The following is a 20,756-nucleotide window of genomic DNA, read 5'->3' as shown; positions in this document are numbered from 1 at the left end:
TTTTCCTTTCACCTTTCCAGATCTATGCTTTAACTTCTTGCTTGGGGCCCAGGAGCTGATCTCTGTGGACAGCACCAACCAGGTTTCCTTGTATTCTGATTTATGCTTGGGTTCAGACAGTGGGAAGCACCAGCAGGACATAAAAGCCTAGGAGGAAGAAGAAGTTGGGGTATTTACCTCAATCCCCTCGCAGAGTCCTGGGTTGGCAGAAGCTCTGTTTCAGCTTTATTTGGGTAATCCTTTTCCATCAAGGAAGCTCTCTCTTTTGGATTCATAAAACCACCCCTGATTTTTCTCCTCGGGGGGGGGGGGGGGTGGTCCTTCTTCTGTGGTGGGCATCTAATGATTCACAATCCCCTGAGAATTTCCTGTAAGTCAGCCCACACTCCTGTGATAATCTCTTCAGTTTCCCAGGACCCTGACTACTACCCAGACTCAGAAAAATGGCCCCAGCATCTCTCCCTTCTCTAAGTTCATTATCATCAAGAAAGTCTTCTTTCAACCCAGTTCAACCCTGACAGCATCATTCCCTTGATAGCCAGACTCATCTTCTCCAGTGATCTCCTCTACCTCACTCTACAGGACACCCCAGGGGGCCTTTGTCTCCACCCTGCTCAGACTGCTCCTCAAGGTCACCAACAATCTTCAAGTTGCTAAACCCAATGGTTATTCTCAGCACTCATCTTTGTAAATCTACTGGCAACATTTAATACAGTTGATCACTCCCTCCTCCTTGATGTATTTTTCACTAGGCTTCTAGGACCCCAAGGGATTTTCCTTCCAATTCACCCTTTGTTCTTTCTCAGTCTTCTCTGCTGATCTTCCTCTTCCAAGGCTCAGTTCTTAAGCCTTTCTTTTTTTAAAATCTATACTCATTCCATTAGTGAGAGGCTAAGAGAAAAATTACCAGGTGTACTCACAACTGCAAAGAAAAGATCTTTCCCTTCCCCCGCCGTTCCCGAAACCAGCCAGGGTGCGCCCGGTCATAGTCTGACATAAAGGCGGGAACCAATCAAGTTCTGCTGAATGGTTTGAAATAAAGGCGGGAACCAATCGAGTTCTGCTGAGTGTTCAAATTTAAATGTCAACCTATAACAGCTCTGTAACCTCAAAAAAAATCCCTAACTTGTTTGTGCCTGTCTATAAAAGAAGCTGTAAGATCCTTGCTCGGGGCCTCTTGCGTCACCGGCAACGAGTGCGCGGAGGACCGGGTTCGAACCTGCAATAAACGACCCTTGCCGCTTGGCTTTGGCTCTGGACTCTGGTGGTTTGTTTTCAGGGGGTCTCTCGAATCGGGGCATATCATTAGTAATTTTGTAGGCAACACTCTCTAATCTTTTTTTTTTAAGTTTATTTATTTATTTTGAGAGACAGAGAGAGAGTGGGAGCAGGGGAGGGTCAGACAGAAAGGGAGAGAGAGGTGCCAAGCAGGCTCTGTGCTGTCAGTGCAGAGCCCAGACATGGGGCTCGACCCTATGAACCACAAGATCATGACCTGAGCTGAAATCAAGAGTCAGTCGCTTAACTGACTGAGACACCCAGGTGCCCCAACACTGTAATTTTTTTCTAACATGTAGTTTACTAATTTACCATGTTCTTTGTTTAAGTTTGTTTATTTTGAGAGAGAGAGAGAGCATGCGCATGTGAGCGCACTTGCATGCTAGATCATGGGAGGGGCAGAGAGAGGGAGAAAGAGAGAATCCCAAGCAGGCCCAGCACAGTTAGTGTGGAGCCCAGCCCAGGGCTCCAAGTCATGAACCAAAAGATCATGAACTGACCCAAAATCAAGAGTCAGACACCAAACCAACTGAGCCACCCAGGTACCCCTGAGAAGGAAAGCTAGTAAAAACAAGATAAAAGGGGCCAGCCAGATGTCCGAAGCTGGATACTCCCCTTATATGCTTTTGGCTTCTGTAATCTTGCTTTCCTCCTGTGTCCACCAACTGCCCACCTAGCACCACTGATTAGTGCCCCCTCCCCCCCCCCTTTTTTTTGTCTCTCAACCCCTTACCATCCCAACCATAAAAGGAGGCTGATGCCAAGGTTCAGGGCTCAGCCTTTGGAGGTGACTCCGCTGGGCTGGTCCTGGTGGGCAATAAACGTTTTATCCTGGTTCCTGAGTGCACGTGGCTCGTCTCTTCCTGGGCACTGAGTATTTATTATAACACCCCTACTAATTTATCATGTTTAATTATTGTCTCTCTCCTCCCACCAGAACATAAGCTCCCCATACCTGAGGATTTTTGTTCATTTGGTTCTTGAGTGTTTCCCAAGTGTCCAGAACAATGCCAGGCACATATATTTCTGCTGAGTTTAACTGGATGGTAACCATTACCTTTCATATAAAGGGTAACAACTATGACTTTTTCCTTCTAAGACAGCAAAGCCATAAAGCAACAAGAATAAAATATTAATGAATAAATATATAAACTTGTAATGGGAATATCCATTATAAATATAAAGACAAGAGACTGCAGCAATATCAGTATGATAGCAAATAAAATTTAACCTTTAATACATGAAAAAACATTATATAAATCAAACTTCACACAAAATTAAATTGCAACATATAGGAGAGACGTGAAATTATATATCCGATATGTAATGATTTCTTATAAATCAATAAAAGATTGTGTAAGTAAAACAATGGATGAAAGACATGAAAAATTTTTAAAAATTGATCAAAAATATATAAACCAACCATCAATCTCACTGCAAATCGAAACCATAATGATATGTCACTTTTGCCCATAAAAAAGAAAATTCTATTTTTTTAAAGCTGTACATTTATTTTATTTTATTTTTTTAAAGTAAATTCCACCCTCAGCATGGGGCTCGAACTCACAACCCCAAGATCATGAGTCATATGCTCTACCAACAGAACCAGCCAGGGACTTGAAGAAAATCCTATTTTAATTAATATCTGAGCCAGTAATTCTACTTCTAGGACCCTATCCCCAATAATTAGAGAGCTGTATAAATACACATGTTCAGTAATATTTATTGCAGCAATATTTATGAAAGCAACTTAAAATTCCCACAAAGCAGATAGGCTTAAATAAAGTATGGAATAATCATACCACAGATTATTTTACAGCTGTTCAAAATTATGTTATTGCAGAATAATCAACGATATGGGGAAATGCTTAAGCCATAAAGTTCAAGTTTAAAAAAACCAAAATATTAAAACTGTACATGGAGCAGGATTCCCAAATTTCAAATACAAATACAAATACATATAGATACATATATACATATACCACAAATTGAAAAATAACTAAAAGAAAAATATACAAATGTTAATATTTGTTATTTTTATGCAGTGGGATTATAAGATATTTTATTTTTTCACTTAAAATTTCTGTATTTTCCAATTTTCCCCAAATTATCAGTTATTGCCTTTCACATTTAGAAAAATAATAAATAAATGCTACCACTAATATATAAAAGTGAGATCAAAGGGGTTCCAAAAGATACAAACATCAACACTTGAGTGTCCTTATTTGTTTTATAAATGGCTAAATCTCCCAGCTAAAAAGTTTTTATTTCCAGTAGAAGCAGTACTTGTGTTTTTTCCTTGACTGGATTTGGATAGAGGATCCACAGCAGCATACTTGATTTGGAAACCTCCCGCTGTCACTGAAGCGTCACTTAGAAACTTCAAGGTCATGACATTTCCTGGTGAGACAGGGGAGTGCAAAAGAACAAAGATGTTACTCTACTTTGATTTGGCTGACAGTCCAAAGACTCATCATTCTTATAGGAGAACATAAAAATTCATGAACCAGACTCCCAGGATTCAGAGCTGGATTCTGAAGACGTGGAATCTGTGCTTCCTTCCATTGTCAAGTACAGCAGAGTGGGAGACTTCTCTATTTCCTCCTCTGGCCCTTCAATCTGTCCTACGGGAAATCTTGCCTATTCTGTTTTAAAAAGTATTCTTTTTTTTTTAAATTTTTAAAAATATTTATTCATTTTTGAGAGTGAGAGAGACAGAGCATGAGCGGGGGAGGGGCAGAGAGAGATGGAGACACAGAATCTGAAGCAGGCTCCAGGCTCTGAGCTGCCAGCACAGGGCCTGACGCAGGGCTGGAACTCATGGAGTGAGAGATCATGACCTGAGCTGAAGTCGGACACTTAACCGACTGAGCCACCCAGGCGCCCCAAAAGTATTCTTTATAGAAGGAACATCCACTGAATTACAGGAGAGTGGCAGGCAGTTTAAACCAGGGAGGTATGGATGGATTATTTATAAGTGATGTCAGGGCAACAAGCTTTCCATTGTAAGAAACAAAGCCACAACACTAACTCCTTACTTTACACAGAATACCTAAATACATTTTGCCTGCATTAAAGACCAAAATGTGCTAAAAGGGAAAATTTATTATATAAAGTAAAATATAGGTATATTTTTCTTTTTGGGGAGGTAAAGGCCTTCTTCATCCACATCACAAATCCAGAATTCATTCCAAAAAAACCCACATAAATTTAATTGTTTGCCAAGCACAGCTTTAAGTGTGTTTCATCTATTAATTCATTTATTCCCCACCACATCATGAGGTGGATATTAAAATTTTTATGTTACAGGTGAAATTGAGGCATAGAGAGCTTGAGTTGTCCAAAGCTACAACAAAGCTAATGTGACACAACCGGGTTTGAGCCCAGGCAGTCTCTGCCCTGGTCAGTTCATGCTCTGATCCACTACACTTTTCTCAGACTTGGAAGAGTTGCCTAAACTAAAAACAAACAAAGAGAACACATTTTACAGATTACTCAACTAGTTGATATACAAATTGGCAACTGTAGGCCTAGTGCCAGCTTGGCAACGTCTATCAACATTTAAAATGAAATCACTTGTGACCCCAAATTTTCACTTCTAGGAATCTCTTTTAAAAAAAAAGCAAAAAGGGGCGCCTGGGTGGCTCAGTCGGTTGAGCGTCCGACTTCGGCTCAGGTCACGATCTCGCGGTCCGCGAGTTCGAGCCCCGCGTCGGGTTCTGGGCTGATGGCTCAGAGCCTGGAGCCTGCTTCCGATTCTGTGTCTCCCTCTCTCTCTGCCCCTCCCCCGTTCATGCTCTGTCTCTCTCTGTCTCAAAAATAAATAAATGTTAAAAAAAAAAGAAAGAAAAAAATAAAAATAAAAATAAAAAACCCAAAAAAACCAAACCAAAACAAACAAAAAAAACCCCCAGCACCACAAAGTAGAGGTTTAAAAATATACAGTGAAACGTTAGTGAAAGGAAAAAAAAAAAAAGAAACAACCATCTGTAGGATGTTAAATATTGGTACATGACAAATTATGTATGGCACATCCATACAGTGACATACTAGGCAATTATTAAAATGAATTTGAATGATCTACATATTATATGGTGACTTGGAAATACTTCCATGGTGTGTGTGGATATAATGTTTATTTAATACAGGAAAACACCTGGAAGAATGGCTAATGTCTTTCTTGGGTGGGGACAGATGAGGAGAGTGGGTATACTCTTACTTTATATACCTTTTATTAAAGTGATATAGTTTACGGCTAGTTCTTAGTTCATTCATTTTCTGTTTTTGTTTTTTAATATTAATATTCTGGAGTGAACAAGGATATATTTAAGAAGAAAACCAAGTCAGGGGCACCTGAGTGGTTCAGTCAGTTAAGCCTCTGACTTCGGTTCAGGTCATGATCTCATGGTTTGTGAGTTTGAACCCTGCATTGCGCTCTGTGCTGCTCAGCTCAGAACCTAGAGCCTGCTTCACATTTTGTGTCTCCCTCTCTCTCTGCACCGCCCCCCCCCAAACTCTGTCTCAAAAATAAATGAACATTAAAAAAAAATTTTCTTTAATACAGAAAACTAGATCAAATGTTAACAGCATTATACTTGACTGATAGGATTATACTTCAAATGTATTTTAAATGTTTTTCTGTTATTTGGTATCAATTTCCTGCTCTTGCTGTCTTGCTAAATCTTTGGCTGTTTTGTTTCACTGTTCTCTTCTGTGAGTTCATTTGTTTCTCTCTGAATCATAAATTGTGTGTTTTCAGTTTCTTGCAGTTATGCTAGAAAAATACTGATTTGTTTACACTTGCAGTAAGTTTAGTCTGTTTTAGACAAAACAAGAAAAATGTCAAGTTTCAGGCATTTGACTCTCCCTGTTTAGTTTTTTTTTTCTTTTTTAAGAATAGGATTCTCCTCTCCCAACTACCTCCTGCAGCTCATGTCCTTTTAACTTTCTGTTAACGTAAAATATGACCTCAAGAAAAGAATGAGACAAACAAATAGTTTAATAGTTTGCCCTGACCAGGGAAATTGTAACGTAGAGAATGAATGAATAACATTTAAGTATTAATCATTCAAGAATTGAATAAGAAGTTCCATCTTTTGTAATAATGACGCTTAAATAAGAATTTCATGCACCTCAAGGCTAGGGTGTGGGAGTAATTGAGCTAGTGGTGTCTGAGCTTAAGAACTACTTAGAAATTGTAATTCAGTGTATTTTGTTGTTTTTAGTTGCAGAAACATTGTGATAATTTTATAACTTGGAGGAAAAATAGAACAAGTAAGAATGCCAGCTACTAGTGCTGGGGATGGAAATAACAAGAAAAAAATAAAAATATCTAAGAAACTAAAGGTTTTCAGCCAGAAAATAGCAGTTTGGGTCAATGGCAGTGGAATTGCTTATTGAACTAAATATATACGACTATGCTTGAGGTATATTGCTTGGAACAAAGTCACAAATAATTTGCAGGAGTTAAAAAGATTTGGAACACATTGCCTACCATAGCTCGCCTTTTGACATTTACTTTGCATAATTAGCATATTAAAAACTCTCTGACATCTTCCATTAAAGAGATTTGTTTAACATTGGTTTAACCCAATGTTTCCCAAATTTACTTGACCTTAGAGTTCTTTTCTTTTGCAACACCTGTTAAAAATATCTCCTAGAACGGTGTTCTTTACAACACTGTGGGGAATGCTGTACTAAGATAAAAATGCAGTTAGTATGACACAAAATTTTTTTTAGTGACTGTTTTTTTTTTTTTTTGACAGAAGGTATTTTTAACAGCTTTAATGCTTTTGAGAATACTTTTCAATCCTTTATTGATGAAACACTTTGGTGTATTACCTAATTTTATGGAAATCATAACCTACAGCAGTTTTCAGGGATTTGCAGATTTGAGACTATCTCAGACTTGCATTCCTCCACATAACGAGTCTACACATTTTTAGTGTAAGGTGGCATAAGGCTTTAAGAAGAGACAAACTCTGCATTTTACAAGCTAGCAGGCTACATCTGTCCCAATTGTTCTCTCAACTTTAAAAAGAAAATAGTAGTAACTACTGAGTTCTTTATTTTCTGTGACACTATGGGAAAACAAACCATAGTCTTACACCTCAATTTAGAGCCATTACCTGTACTAATGATGTCTTCTGGAAGCTCATCTCCACAGTATCTGAAAGGGAATTTTTAAAAAAGAGAAGTCACACGAATGAATATTACACAGCTATTGCAAGTGGCTCTGACCTATAATTAGAGTGCTTTATTTTCCTAAGTAATGGCTCACTTTCCTATTATTTTATATATTTTTTTATTGTTTTGGGGTTTTTTTTTTTAACTTGAAATTGTAAGAGAGAAGAGTTAAAAAAAAAGTTTGCTGTTTGAAATAACCTCACAGTGTTGAGATTCTTTATTTATTTATTTATTTATTTATTTTTAACATTTATTTATTTTTGACACAGAGAGAGACAGAGCATGAACGGGGGAGGGGCAGAGAGAGAGTGAGACAGAATCGGAAGCAGGCTCCAGGCTCTGAGCCATCAGCCCATAGCCTGACGTGGGGCTCGAACTCGCAGACCACGAGATCGTGACCTGGCTGAAGTCGGACACCTAACCGACTGAGCCACCCAGGCGCCCCTGTTGAGATTCTTAAAAAAAGAACATGTGGCATTTCTACTCTGTGTACTTGCAGAATTATTTGTGTAGTAGGCAACTTGAATGTATTTGGGAAAATTTTTAATTTGTTTCTGATTAATCCCGTAAGGCTTTCTTCACAGTTAAAGAGGAATAGGTATATGGCTGATAGTATTAATATTCTGAATTCTAGTGTAGACTGATTTAAATGCGGAAAATTATGTTGGACCTTGTAAGAGGGATTGATTTTTATCTGAATCATGACTTGAAAGGAATTCCCTTGCACATTATATAAAAGGGATGGATTTATCACATAACATAAATACAATAAATGACAAATTAGTCTATTGAAAACCTTTTAAAAAATAGTATGTGATTGTATCTAGGACTGTAATTGATTTCTGAAACTAGGTTTAGAATAAAAATATCATCTTGATTCTCAAGGTAGGATGTCCATTCTTTCAATAAATACTTAGCTCTTAATTTCCCCAACCCTGCTTCATATCTTCTTCAACCTATTTTTTAAAAACTATTTGTATTTTTTCTATCGCAGTGGTCTGTCAGCCAAAGAGCAAAACAAAACAAAACAAAAACAATTTCCCTCCAAAAATTGTTGTTCATTTATGCAAGAAATGCTTGGTTTTTCTTTGTATTTCAGTTACATTTCACGTCACAGCAAACTACTGAGTCTGTCATTTTTAATTGTCCTCACTACCATTTTCTTTCATTAAATTACTGTCATGGATAATAGAAAATTGATCACTGATAGTCTATTGATAATGGATAGTCCAAGATATGCATTATGAAGTGGGGGCTATATAAATAAAAGATATAATTATATACTTTTTGATTTGTAATATTTTGTGAGACATTCAAAGTTTAAACTATATTGATGATTTAGGATGGGAACACAGAAATATTGTGTCCCAGCAAATATTGTCTCCCTTGAAAAATCACGGGAGAGATACTGAGGAAAGGAGCACGTGTTTCTTATGGCAAAGAAAGCTATTTTAAAGCATATTTCCATTGTACTTCTAAGTAAATTGTACGAGATTAGGGGCTGTACTTCGCCTATTCTTACATTCATAATGCTTAACACAATGCTTTGTACTTAGAAGAAAGACAATAATTACTGAATTTATCATTATTTTTAGGAGGTTGATAGAAATTAGAATACTTGAAACTTTCTCAGTTCGCATTTGTCTTCTTCCTTCTGTTGTTAATTAAATCTTGAGGTCTTTTTAGATAGACTGTTTAATTCTTACTGCTGATTACTTAACAGTAATCAAAAGGCAGCTATTACTATTTCAAAAATATGAACATGTAGCAGCTGACTGGCTTAACGTGCTAAGAAAAATCTTTGCTAAAAAAAGATATGGTGTTGAGGTGCCTGGGTGGCTCAGTTAGTTGAGCGTCTGACTCTGGATTTCTGCTCGGGTCATGGTGTCACAGCTCATGAGTTGAGCCCCTCATCTGGTTCTGCGGAACCTGCTTGGGATTCTCTCGCTCACTCTCACTCTCTGTCTCTGCCCCTCCCACCGCTCTTGCAAGCCCACATGTGTGTTCCCTCTCTTTCGCTGACTGTCTCTCTCTCAAATACATAAACTTAAAAAAATAAAGCACAATTTTTAAAGGCTATGGTGTTGCAGGGGAGAAAAAATACTGGAAAATCAATAACTATGGGGACAGGTAAAGAAAGTTAAAGAACCATCAAACAAAATATTGGATGTATTTTTAACTTTTTATATGGGGAAACACATACCTTCCCACAAAGCCGTGGACATCATCGTAACTGTCATATATTTCAACATAGTCAGCCAAGCAAGCTGGGTCATCTTCAAGGTCAAAGTCCAAAAAGCTCAGGTGAATACGCTGACCATACTTGAGTCTAATGTGCCAGTAGCAGATCTGGTTATCATCATACTCATTTGGGAAGCCTGGAGATTTAAAAATTCGCTTTGGATCTGTAAAGACACCACCACACTCTTTTGCTGAAGTGGATAAAAAAAAAAAAAGAAAGAAAAGAAAGAAAGAAAGCATTAGAAAAAAATATTATCCCTATTTTAAACGGATATGCACTTCTTATTGCCTATTTATTGCTTTTAATGAAATATTAAATACATATACTTGTAGTTAGAGAATAAATGAATTTTTTCATTATTCATCGCTAAATTTTCTCAAATGAATATAGACTGAATTTTTTTAAAAAAGTAAAACAGCAAGAAAAAACAGCAATTTAATTGTGCTCTTGTTTACTTTTTTTCCTTTTTATCTTTTGAGCTTAGAATGTGCAGGTCTCATGTGTATATATTTTGATGAATACATATACCAATTTTACCAACAGCCCAATCAAGATGGCTGGGATTTTGTCCCCTAGTGTCAACACTGTGTCTTCAAGACTCTTGAACATTTAGAATAATGAGTCCAATAAATTCTGTTTGGAAAATCATTATAGAATTTCAGGATCACAAGGGACCTTGGAGGTCACTGTAATTCAGTTAAAAAGAATAATTTACAATCATTCTATACTCCTTTTACTGGCTTTAAACTAACACCTTGATCCTAATATTTGAGGATTTGATGGAGATATTAATGTTTGTTTTTTTCAAGTAATTTATCATTTTCTGGATTACTGTCATCCTTATAACCTGTATGAGAACAAACAGACCAGCAACCTCTGCCAGTGATTTTACAGTGTGACCTTGAGGGAAAGGTATGGAAAGGCCCTGGTTAATTTTAATTTCAGATCAAATAAGTGTCTTGTGTCCTGAAAAAAAGTACAGTCTGGAAACTCAAAAATTACACGAGTGGTGGTGGTGGTGGTGACTGTGAGGAGCGTTCGAAAATATCTTTCATTATATCAGTTAGAGACTTTTTCCAAGAATGTTATCCTTTAAAACAACTATTTAAAAAAAAAATGGGTTAGAATCCTGAATACCATAGAAGGTAAGGAAGCTTATCTTCCCAAGGACCCAACAGAATCTTAGAAAGACGGGAATGACAAAAGAAAGAAGGTCAGGGATCCAGTCTGAGCTCTGTGACCACTGGATACTTCAGTTTCTTCATTGGTAAAGTAAATATAATCATGTCTCTCCTATTACCTACTTCACAGGATTATTCTTAGGATAGTAACATGGAAGATAACTTAAGGGTGTTACATAAAATGTAAGCTGTTCTTATTGTAATATTAAATATTATATAATACATAGCTCATATGTGTGCATAAGCATGTACAGTGCCAGGTTTTGGAGTGACTTGCCCTGTCCCCTACCATCCTATCTTTATTGTTCCTACCATTAGATTAGGAAACAATTCAAATATTGAACAATTTGTCTATTTAGCCCTATCTATCAGCTCTACATTTTATTGATTAATTGATAATCATTGCTTTATTTTTATGATATGGTTATGATCTTTTCCTTCCAATTATTTTTCAGCGAACTGTTCTTCCCTCAGTGCTAGTTCAGGCGGTTCCCAGTCCCCTTCAGGCTCACCACATCCTAAAAACTCAGCCGGTCACTGAGTCCAAAAGTAAGCTGAGAATTGAGTAAGAACAAGTGTCTCAGGATTCTGTACAAATATTCCCAGAGTAAAAAGGATTCAGCCTCTATGAGAAACAAAAGCAATTTATAAAAATTTGTAAGTTAAGGTGGCGTTTGTATAAAAGGGCAAGGAAATACTGTAGGAAACTTCCAATTGGCACTTCTTTATCTCCCCTAGATCTTGATGCGTGGAAATGATTGAATAGATGCTCAGAGATCCTAAAGTTTATCAAGCAAAGAAAGAATCGGAATATACTTGGAAATAAAAGTTACTCTTAAGAGTAAACAGAAAGTTGCTTGTATGAATATATTGAAGAAAAAGGAAGAGAGGAAAAGGGAAGGAAAAGAAGGTATATGGACTATTAATAATGTCTGAATATAGAACTAAATATAAAATAGATTTAATGTATGTCAAAGTGATTTGAAAATTATAGTCCTACATAAATGCACTGTAAGTGTTTATTCATATTTGGTCTTGAGTGGAAATAGATGATGGCTCTAGGCAAAATTCTTTTCTACTTAGAATACACATTATTTTAAGATAAAGATTAGTTACAAACATGAGAAACTATTTTCCAATGGTTAATATCATTATATAATAGATTCTATAATAATATGCTAGAACTTCACTATAACTTATTGTAACTTTACTATAGGGACTTTCTTATAAGGTAGATCCAAATAAGGCAACACCTGAGGGTGTTTGTGACCCTAAATGTGAGACAGATGGTAACACATTATAATTCTTCGTAGTATCGTCCTGGGGAAAATATATCCAAAAAGAACAATCTATTTTTTCTCCAAGAACATGAATAAAGAATAGCTCTTTAGAGTAATTATGTTGAATTAATTTTCTCTTTAAAAATTTCCTAGCTACAGTTAACCATGGGAAAAAATATGAATAAAAATATACTGTATAATAATAACTAATATATCCAGTATATAATTGTGAAAACAAATCACAGAATAAGAGTTGCTTAGTTTGGTAGTTTAAGAATTTATGCACAAAAAGAAATTAGGGGAAGGGATGCCTGGGTGGCTCAGTCAGTTACGCATCAGACTTCAGCTCCGGTCATGATCTCACAGTTTGTGAGTTTGAGCCCCACGTCAGGCTCTGTGCTGACAGCTCGGAGCCTGGAGCCTGCTTCAGATTCTGTGTCTCCCTCTCTCTGCCCCTTCCCTGATTGTGCTGTCTCTTTCTCTCTCTCTTTCTCTCTCTCTCAAAAATTGATAAGGATTTAAAAAAAAAAAAGAAATTAGGGAAAGAGTTTGTCTCCTTTTTCCCCATTCTATCAAAGAGGTAATTTTGAACAATTAACATTTGTAGCATCGCTTTGTGTTAGCTAATTAACCGTGACAAGTTTATAACCTGCTTCTCTCCCGTTCCCCAAACCAACCCCCCCCCCGCCAGCCCACCGCTTTGTGATTGGGAATAGAAAAAGATGTAGCATAGAAAAGGCCTGAATCCGTGATACAAGCTACCTGTTAATTATTAGATATCTGAATTGGCGTAAGTTATTAGACTTTAAATTTCCTAATTTCTAAAATGGGTATAACAGTAGCTTCTTGCAGAATTGTTGCATTATGTGACAGTGTAGATGAGGAAGGAGCATGAGTCAGTATCTGGCATGGCATAATCATTCTGTGAATTGTTGTTATTATTATTTTTTTAAATGTTTATTTTTGAGAAAGAGAGGGTGCAAGTGGGGGAGGAGCAGAGAGAGGGGAGACAGAGGATCCAAAGCAGACTCTGCATTGACAGCAGACAACCCAATGTGGATCATGACCTGAGCCGAAGTCAAACGCATAGCCGACTGAGTCACCCAGATGCCCCTGAATGGTTGTTATTATTAATAATTATCATCGCTAGGTTGATTTATCTCTGGGAGAAGGAGCCATTATTTTTTAACATCTCTGTTGTTGTTAACGTGTCAACTGTTTTTGTGAAGTATAAAATTATTATTTTTAACAAACCATGTGGGTTGTAGCAATAGGCATCCCATCTTTCACTCCTATTAAGACGGACTCCATAATCGATAATGCCAGTTTTTCCAAATCCACAGTTGGGCCCGGGTTTCACAATGGGATATCCAACTCTGCCCTTGGCCATCCACCCAGCAGCACAGACATGAAATCCTGCAAGAGAAGGAAAAGGTTATAGGCCTAAAGGGTAAAGTTCCTCAGCTGCGTGAAGGTCAGCTTAATAAAAATAGCTGCTTCTCAACTGCCCAAATCCAGTTATGGAAAAGGAGAAAAATTGTTTCCTTCCTTCCTTTTTCTTTTTCTTTCTTTTCTTTTCTTTTCTTTTCTTTTCTTTTCTTTTCTTTTCTTTTCTTTTCTTTTCTTTTCTTTTCTTTTCTTTCTTTTCTTTTCCTTTCCTTTCCTTTCCTTTCCTTTCCTTTCTTTTCTTTTCTTTCTTAACTGTTTTCTTAAAAAATAAAATAAAGTTTGAATACATATAAAATATAACATCTGACATGTACTAGAAAATGACATCTTATTTGAAAACAAAGAGGCAGGGGCACCTGGGTGGCTCAGTTGTAAGCATCCGACTCTTGGTCATGATCTCACGGTTTGTGAGTTTGAGTCCCACATTGGGCTTCATGCTGACAGCACAGAGCCTGCTTGGGATTCCCTCTCCCTCTCTTTCTGCCCCTTCCCTGCTTGCTCTCTGTCTCTCTCTCTCAAAATAAACAAGCTTAAAAAATTTTTTTTAAAGAAAAAAAGAGGCAGATGGACTGGAAACCATAATACCATGGATATGAAAACAATCCAAGTTCAGAGCTGGCTTCTTTTCACGAAGGACCTATCTAGTGGCATGAAGTAATTTCTGAAATTACCCATCAATCCTGGAAAAGAATTTTTTTCAAATGATAATTAATTTCTATTTCAGGATCAATTAACATTTGCTAATATTTTTACAAATTTGAATAGGGATAAAAATGCTCATAAATTTCGAACAAAGCCGCAGCCCTGTTTTCCTTGCCCAGCTTCGGAGGCTGTTTAAATATTTGCCACTGCCAGCCAAGAGTAGTTTTATTAGAAGTCCAGGGCAGTTAGTAAAGGCCCTGGCCTCTGTATCCATCTTTCAGTTACTGCTTCACACGTAGCCTTATGGGTCTAGACTGAACAATCTGGTGGCGAGACTTTGGGGACTTGAGACAACACCTTTATTTTTATCCTGAGTAATATGTAATAATAACGTAAGCTTTGCCAGGTATTTTTCTTCCAGCAAAGGAGTTTCTTCAATGGAGAAGAAAGCTCTGAATGGGGGTGGCCTTCTGGATTTTCCTATAAGTCCAGGAGAAATTATCAAGGTGCATTTTTTTTTTTTTTTAAGAAGCAACTAGCATTAGTTAGTCACTGGGTTTACACCAGGTTTCCTGACATCATCTTCTCAGTTTCTTTTTCCTGTTATATTATAACCTCTTTATCTTCCTTTTGATCCTAAAGTACAAATGTATTCTCCCACTTAACTTTAAAAAATTTGAAGAAAAAAAAAAGCCACCAAATTCAATATTTCTTCTACCAAGCAAATTTCTTTGTAAAACTCAACACAGTAACATTAAATAGCTGAGGAACCCATACTTGGACTTTAAGAAAAGATAGTATTAAAAATAAATAGAAGTGGCATTAAAATTAATGAGGAATAGAAATGATGTTGACATAATGATATCTTTGTTTTCCTTTGACTTTTATTATATTAGCTCATAATGGCTTGTGACCCCCAAATAAGCTGCTAGTACTAAGAACTTTTCAGTGGCTCTAGGGAGAGAAGGTGGGAGAAGCCAGAGAGCAGAGATGTCACAGGGGCTTAGAGAAAGTATTGGAAGTACTGGTGAGAGAAATCTTATGAAGGGATTCCAGAAAAGTGGGATGCCCCCCCCCCCAAAGGTGAAAAAGAAGAAAAATCATTGTCAAATCAGTTACCAATTTTTCTGGCTGCCTCTAGTTGCTTGTAGGTGGCGAGACGGCCACCTTCATATTCACACACTGCCTTGGCTTCTGCGTAGGTGAGCTTGTATTTGCCAGACCTCGCTTCTCTGTGGTACACACCTGCTGCTTGTTCTGTGAATTCACAAAAGGCCATGAATACACTATGATCCATTTCTTGCGGAACAAAGGAAATTTTGTGGTCTCATCTAGAAGATTACATCAGCTATTGTTCCTGCCAAAGAGTTTCCTGGGTCAGTGGCCTTGGGTGGCTAAGTTTTCATTGTTAGAAAGCTTTGGGGAAAAAAGAAAATTTGAGGGGAATTTTAGGGAAATTCGAGGACAGAGACAGAAACTTGAGGCTAAATTATGTTTCTGAACTGATAGCCTGAAAGAAAGCTGTAATACAACATTGTATTTCCATACTAGCAAAAGGTGACAAAGTTTTGACTTTTTCGGGCTTTGTTTTAAATCAAATAAAAAATCAGGGGCGCCTGGGTGGCTCAGTCGGTTGAGTGGCCGACTTCAGCTCAGGTCATGATCTCGTGGTCCGTGGGTTCGAGCCCCGCGTCGGTCTCTGTGCTGACCGCTCAGAGCCTGGAGCCTATTTCAGATTCTGTGTCTCCCTCTCTCTGACCCTCCCCTGTTCATGTTCTGTCTCTCCCTGTCTCAAAAATAAATAAAACGTTAAAAAAATTAAATCAAATAAAAAATCAGAAAGGTAAACCATAAGGGGGAAAGGAGGTAAAAGCAAAAAAAAAAAAAAAAAAAAAGAAAGAAAGAAAGAAAAGAAAATTGATCCATTATGTAGGTTCACAATGATGGAGGAGAATAATCCAAAATATCTATGTGAGGGAAATGACTAATGCAATATAATTGAGACTTTAGTAAACAAATCAAAAACTGAGGAAAGGTTTGAAGGAATCCAAAGCAAATAAATATTGCATTAAGGAAAAAAAATATTCAAACACAGCAGAGAAAAAACTGGGCACACCAAACAACCAGTTGGTACATTCTTTTATCTGGTTTGTCTTTTTTAGTTCACATGTTGTTCCCAACATATTTTAGGGAGTAAGTCATAAATGAATTGTCTTCCAGTAGATCACTGTTTAAATTGTTTTGAGTTTGGAGTGCATTTTGCCATAGAAACAATGTGAAAATATTTCCAGGACAATAGTCATAACATTATCTCTAGTAGTTCTGTGTAGACTATCAGATTATGGTTAAGTCTTTGTACCCTGACCTGTACAATCAGCCACCATTAAGATCATTTCCAATGGGGACACTGTGTGGCTCAATCCGTTAAGCATCTGATTCTTGATTTAGGCTCAGGTCATGATCTCACCGTTTGTGAGACTGAGCCCAGCACCAGGCTCTGCACTGACAGTGGGAGCCTGTTTGGGATTCTCTCTCTCCCTCTCTCTCTCTGCCCCTCCCCCATGCATGCTTTCTCCCTCTCTCAAAAATAAATAAATACACTTTAAAAAATAAAGGATCATTTCTAATGAAAACACATGTTCCTCAGCATGCAGCAAGACTCAAATCCAGTAGTGTTAGAAATGTCATTGATTACTCTCTTCCCCAAGCTGAAGCTGACACTCCCATACTTTAATAGGAATAGCGGCTTGGCACTTGCCCTCTTTTCCCTGGGCTGCAGGGGAATCCTGCTCTTACATATTATATGGTACAGGGGAATCCTGCTCTTACATATTATGTGGTAAAGTCCCATCACTTAGTCAATTCGATGCTCTTAGGGTAGTGAACACAAGAAATATCAAAGTTATCTTCCTGTTTGAAAGCCACCTGCTGCCCAAGTGTCTGTCCTTCATATGGTAAAGCCTCATAAACTAAACTTTCTCTAGTTTCCAGTTTGGTCATTTTAAGAATATACTGTGAGTTTTGCTAAATGGATCAAGTCCTGTTCCCAAGCAACTTGGACACTAGTGAGCAATGGAAGCACCTTCATTTTGAGGTACAAAAGTAGTAGGGCTTTTAGTAGAGAAGGGGGACATTTTGAACTTACTTTTGTATCCTAACAGAGATTATCAAAAATGTCAAAATTGTATCTATTCCCTGAGAATATAGACTATGAGATCTTTATTAGTATGAATTATTTTAATGCCTGCAAATGTTTCTCAAACTAAGATTTCCTTGGTATTTTACTCCCTAATCAAAAAATGATGTGTGTAGGAAAAAAAGTTAATGGACAGAGGTTTTTGAAAAATAATTTTAAGTTTTCCTCCCAGTAATATTTCCTAAATTTTTGGGACTGGAACTCATCTAATAATAAGATAGTAACTTGAATATGCTATCATTTTCAATTCATTAAATAATATTAATATCATACATGTTTCCTGAAAGAGAAACAAACTTCTGTTATTTTGCCTTATGAACAGGTTGAGAACTCTTGTTGTGATATTTGACAATTTTAAGCAGACATTTATTTGAAAGTATTCCTCAATTCAGCATTTTAAACTACTAAGATGGTCCTTTGTACAATGTGTCCTAATTTTATTATTTTTATTTATTTTAATATATGTTTATTCATTTTTGAGAGAGAGAATGTGGGCGCACTAGCAGGGGAGGGGCACAAAGAGAGGGGGACAGAGGACCTGAAGAAGGCTCTATGTTGAGGGCAGTGAGCCTAATGACAAGGGGCTCGAAATCACAAACCATGAGATCATGACTTGAGCTAAATCAGATGCTCAACCAACTGAGCCACCCAGGCATCCCGAGTCCTAATTTTAACAGTTTTACTTTTCAGAAGAAATAATAATTTATTAATTTTTATCATCCATAGTCTTTCATTTAAACTGTATATCTATTTAACCAATACATTTTTTTTGTTTGGTTACAAAGGGGCGACAGTAGCATGTTGGCTCTGGTTTCTCCTGTTGGTTCTTCAGTGGACACATGGTGTATTACTGCCCAAGCCTCAGTTTCCCCATCTATCAAATGGCAATAATGATAGCTATTTTTGGAATAAACAGACCATTAAAACCCACAAACATAACCTCTGGATCCTAGTAGGAGTTCATGATAATGTTACCTGTCCTTCTTTTTCGCATTCAGTACAGTGGCTGAAAAGCATTGCTTATTTGTGCAATTTTGATTTTCATAATCTATGTAAACTAGGTGATGTGTCTTATCCTTACTATTAAAAAATTACTATTTAAGGCATATTAATTACTATTTAAGGAACTGGAAGGTATCAGAGTTACAAATGAATCTTAGGGATCCCCTACTTTGATCTTCTCGTGTTACTAGCATGGAACTGAGACCAAGAGTTTAAAATGCCTTGTTCGTGTTAGTTGCTACCAGATTCCTGCCTTCCTACCCAACTCTCTTCCCTCTCTAAATAGTTTCTAATACCATATTGACCTAACCAACTGTAAACAATTTGTGTTAGGCTGACTGGTCAATAATTTGTCCCAGATTGAAGCAATTTGCAATTACCCCGAGCCTCAGATTTGCAGCATACTATTAACATTTGGGTGTGCTCCTCTCTACCTCTAGGACAGAACTTCTATTGTCTAGGTTCACATTTTTGTAATATACAGCATCACTTAAAAAAACAACAGCTCCAAATTACTGGATCATTAGAGAATTTGACAGCATTTCAAGATTTTTGCATATGGATTTAATTCTTACTAGCTTTATGGCAGTTTTTTCCATTTCTAACAAAGGTGTGTATATTTCCTAAGTTTGATGATGTGCAAGGAAAATAAACAAAGAGACTTGTTCACTCCTCGAGAAAGTCCCAAACACCATCTTGGCCAAATGGATTGCACTGTTCAGCATTAAACTAGTTCACTGGCTCAAGCTGAAGAAAGAAGGGGCAAGGCTGTGCATTGCAAATTGAGCTTTTTAATGAAATCCGCATGGCTACAGTTATTACCAAAGAGAAACATGCTGAAAGGGAAAATATTCCATGTCCATGTGCTGCTTAGCAAGCCAAAATACAAGATCTAGGTTAATTTTGCTTTCTCTTTATCTCTCTATTTTATACAAGAATTTGTCAATTTTCTTCTCAAGTAATTCAGAATTTTTTCACTATGAAATACAGTAATGAACATAAAGCCATATTAATTTGTGTCATGAGAAAGCATTGTTTAGAGTACTATACAGGGTATTTTGAGTTTTCTCTATCTGGCCTTTTTTTTGCACAGTTAGGCCCATACCTTTCCCTACATTTAACAAAACAAAACAACAAAAGAAACTTTCCTTGTCTGACAAAAGGGGTAGAAAAGTATTTATATGGATAGTTCAAACAAAAGAAATCAGAGTGGCGAGACTACATTCAGAAATACAAGCCTTTTTCTTTTTTTTTTTTTTGTATTGCAAGCTGGCTTTGCATCCAACTAGTCAAAAGATGTTTGGAAATAGCAAGATATACCTTACAGGTCAGAGTACCTGGGCAAAAGCTTATAAAATTATTGTATATTCCAGTTTACCTGTTATGTTTCTGTTTTGATTACCTGTTGTGAAATCTGAATGCAAATGCATCGAAAAAAAAAACATGGTGTTTTTATTTTGCTAAACTTTCCCTACTATTACCGTCACATCTGCTTTGAAAATGTTAAAATATATTTTCATATGGAATATAAATATTACCCTCTATTTTTCTACTGAATAGCTCACTTTGTAAAAAGAAAACTATTTTTAATTTAGAAGGCAAGAACACTTTTTTTTAAAAAGAGGCATATGCATTCCAATAGCTGTTTTTCCTCAGCATGTTCTTTGAAAACATCAGCCTTGAACAGAACAAAAAAATTTACTGCTTTAATTCACTTCTGCATGAATTCAAAGTAACATCCCCAATAAGAAGCTCATGAGTGAAGTTTCTTACCAAGCCATATGGAGTTATGAAAAATTCCGTTCTTGAATCCCCATCCGTGAGCCTCTTCCCACAGCAAGACAAATAAGTAAATTAAGATGATCATATCTCAGTTGTAGAGAAGTTATAGCCTGTTTGGGGCTGCTCAGGATGAGTTCTCAGAGCAGAGGCTGAAATGTGACTGAAACATCTGGTTTCCACATCTTTTAAATGGTTTTTTTCAGCTGTGAGGTCAGCAAGTACTCTCCAATGGCGTTTTTTGCTGTAGAGTTACACAATTAACTCAGTGTCTGGAGCAAATCCTCTGACTCATTTGCATTGGCAACCAAAACTAAGGATATAGAATGATGATCTACATTTTAAAATTCATTTACTCAGAAAGCGGTTCATTTTTTCTGCCTGTCACAGATGCTTTTCTATTAGGGAGTTTGTGTAACTTGTTGCAGATTCAGCAGTGATGAAAACAAAACCAAAAAACTTCAGTAGGAATTTTAAGAGAAACCTTGAATGTCTTAATTGCAATAAGTCAATTATGGAGT

At 36.9% G+C, this 20,756-nt stretch overlaps 1 protein-coding gene across 1 annotated transcript; it reads right to left on the bottom strand.

The window, feature by feature from the left end:
- Positions 1-2,488: 2,488 nt before the first annotated feature.
- TNFAIP6 (TNF alpha induced protein 6) lies at positions 2,489-20,403 on the bottom strand. The gene is made up of 6 exons (XM_027055811.2): positions 20,230-20,403; positions 15,378-15,515; positions 13,422-13,583; positions 9,668-9,896; positions 7,407-7,447; positions 2,489-3,678 (listed from the first exon to the last, which is right to left on the bottom strand). The coding sequence occupies exons 1-6, from the start codon at positions 20,321-20,323 to the stop codon at positions 3,509-3,511; spliced, it is 834 nt and encodes a 277-aa protein (XP_026911612.1). The 5' UTR covers positions 20,324-20,403; the 3' UTR covers positions 2,489-3,508.
- Between the last annotated feature and the right edge of the window lie 353 nt (positions 20,404-20,756).

The sequence above is a fragment of the Acinonyx jubatus genome, chromosome C1 (assembly GCF_027475565.1).
Source record: "Acinonyx jubatus isolate Ajub_Pintada_27869175 chromosome C1, VMU_Ajub_asm_v1.0, whole genome shotgun sequence".
Classification (NCBI taxonomy): Eukaryota; Metazoa; Chordata; class Mammalia; order Carnivora; family Felidae; genus Acinonyx; species Acinonyx jubatus.
Note: the sequence above shows the minus strand (reverse complement) of the source record. Positions and strands in the feature narration are given on the sequence as shown.

What these genes read in the sequence shown, in the direction of transcription:
- TNFAIP6 (XM_027055811.2), bottom strand. Translation starts at nt 20,323, where the DNA reads ATGATCATCTTAATTTACTTATTTGTCTTGCTGTGGGAAGAGGCTCAC. An exon ending in AGAGGCAGCCAGAAAAATTG is followed by an intron (nt 13,584 to 15,377) that starts GTAACTGATTTG and finishes CTTCTCTTGCAG; the next exon opens with GATTTCATGTCTGTGCTGCT. An exon ending in AGAAGACATCATTAGTACAG is followed by an intron (nt 3,679 to 7,406) that starts GTAATGGCTCTA and finishes CTGTCTCACCAG; the next exon opens with GAAATGTCATGACCTTGAAG.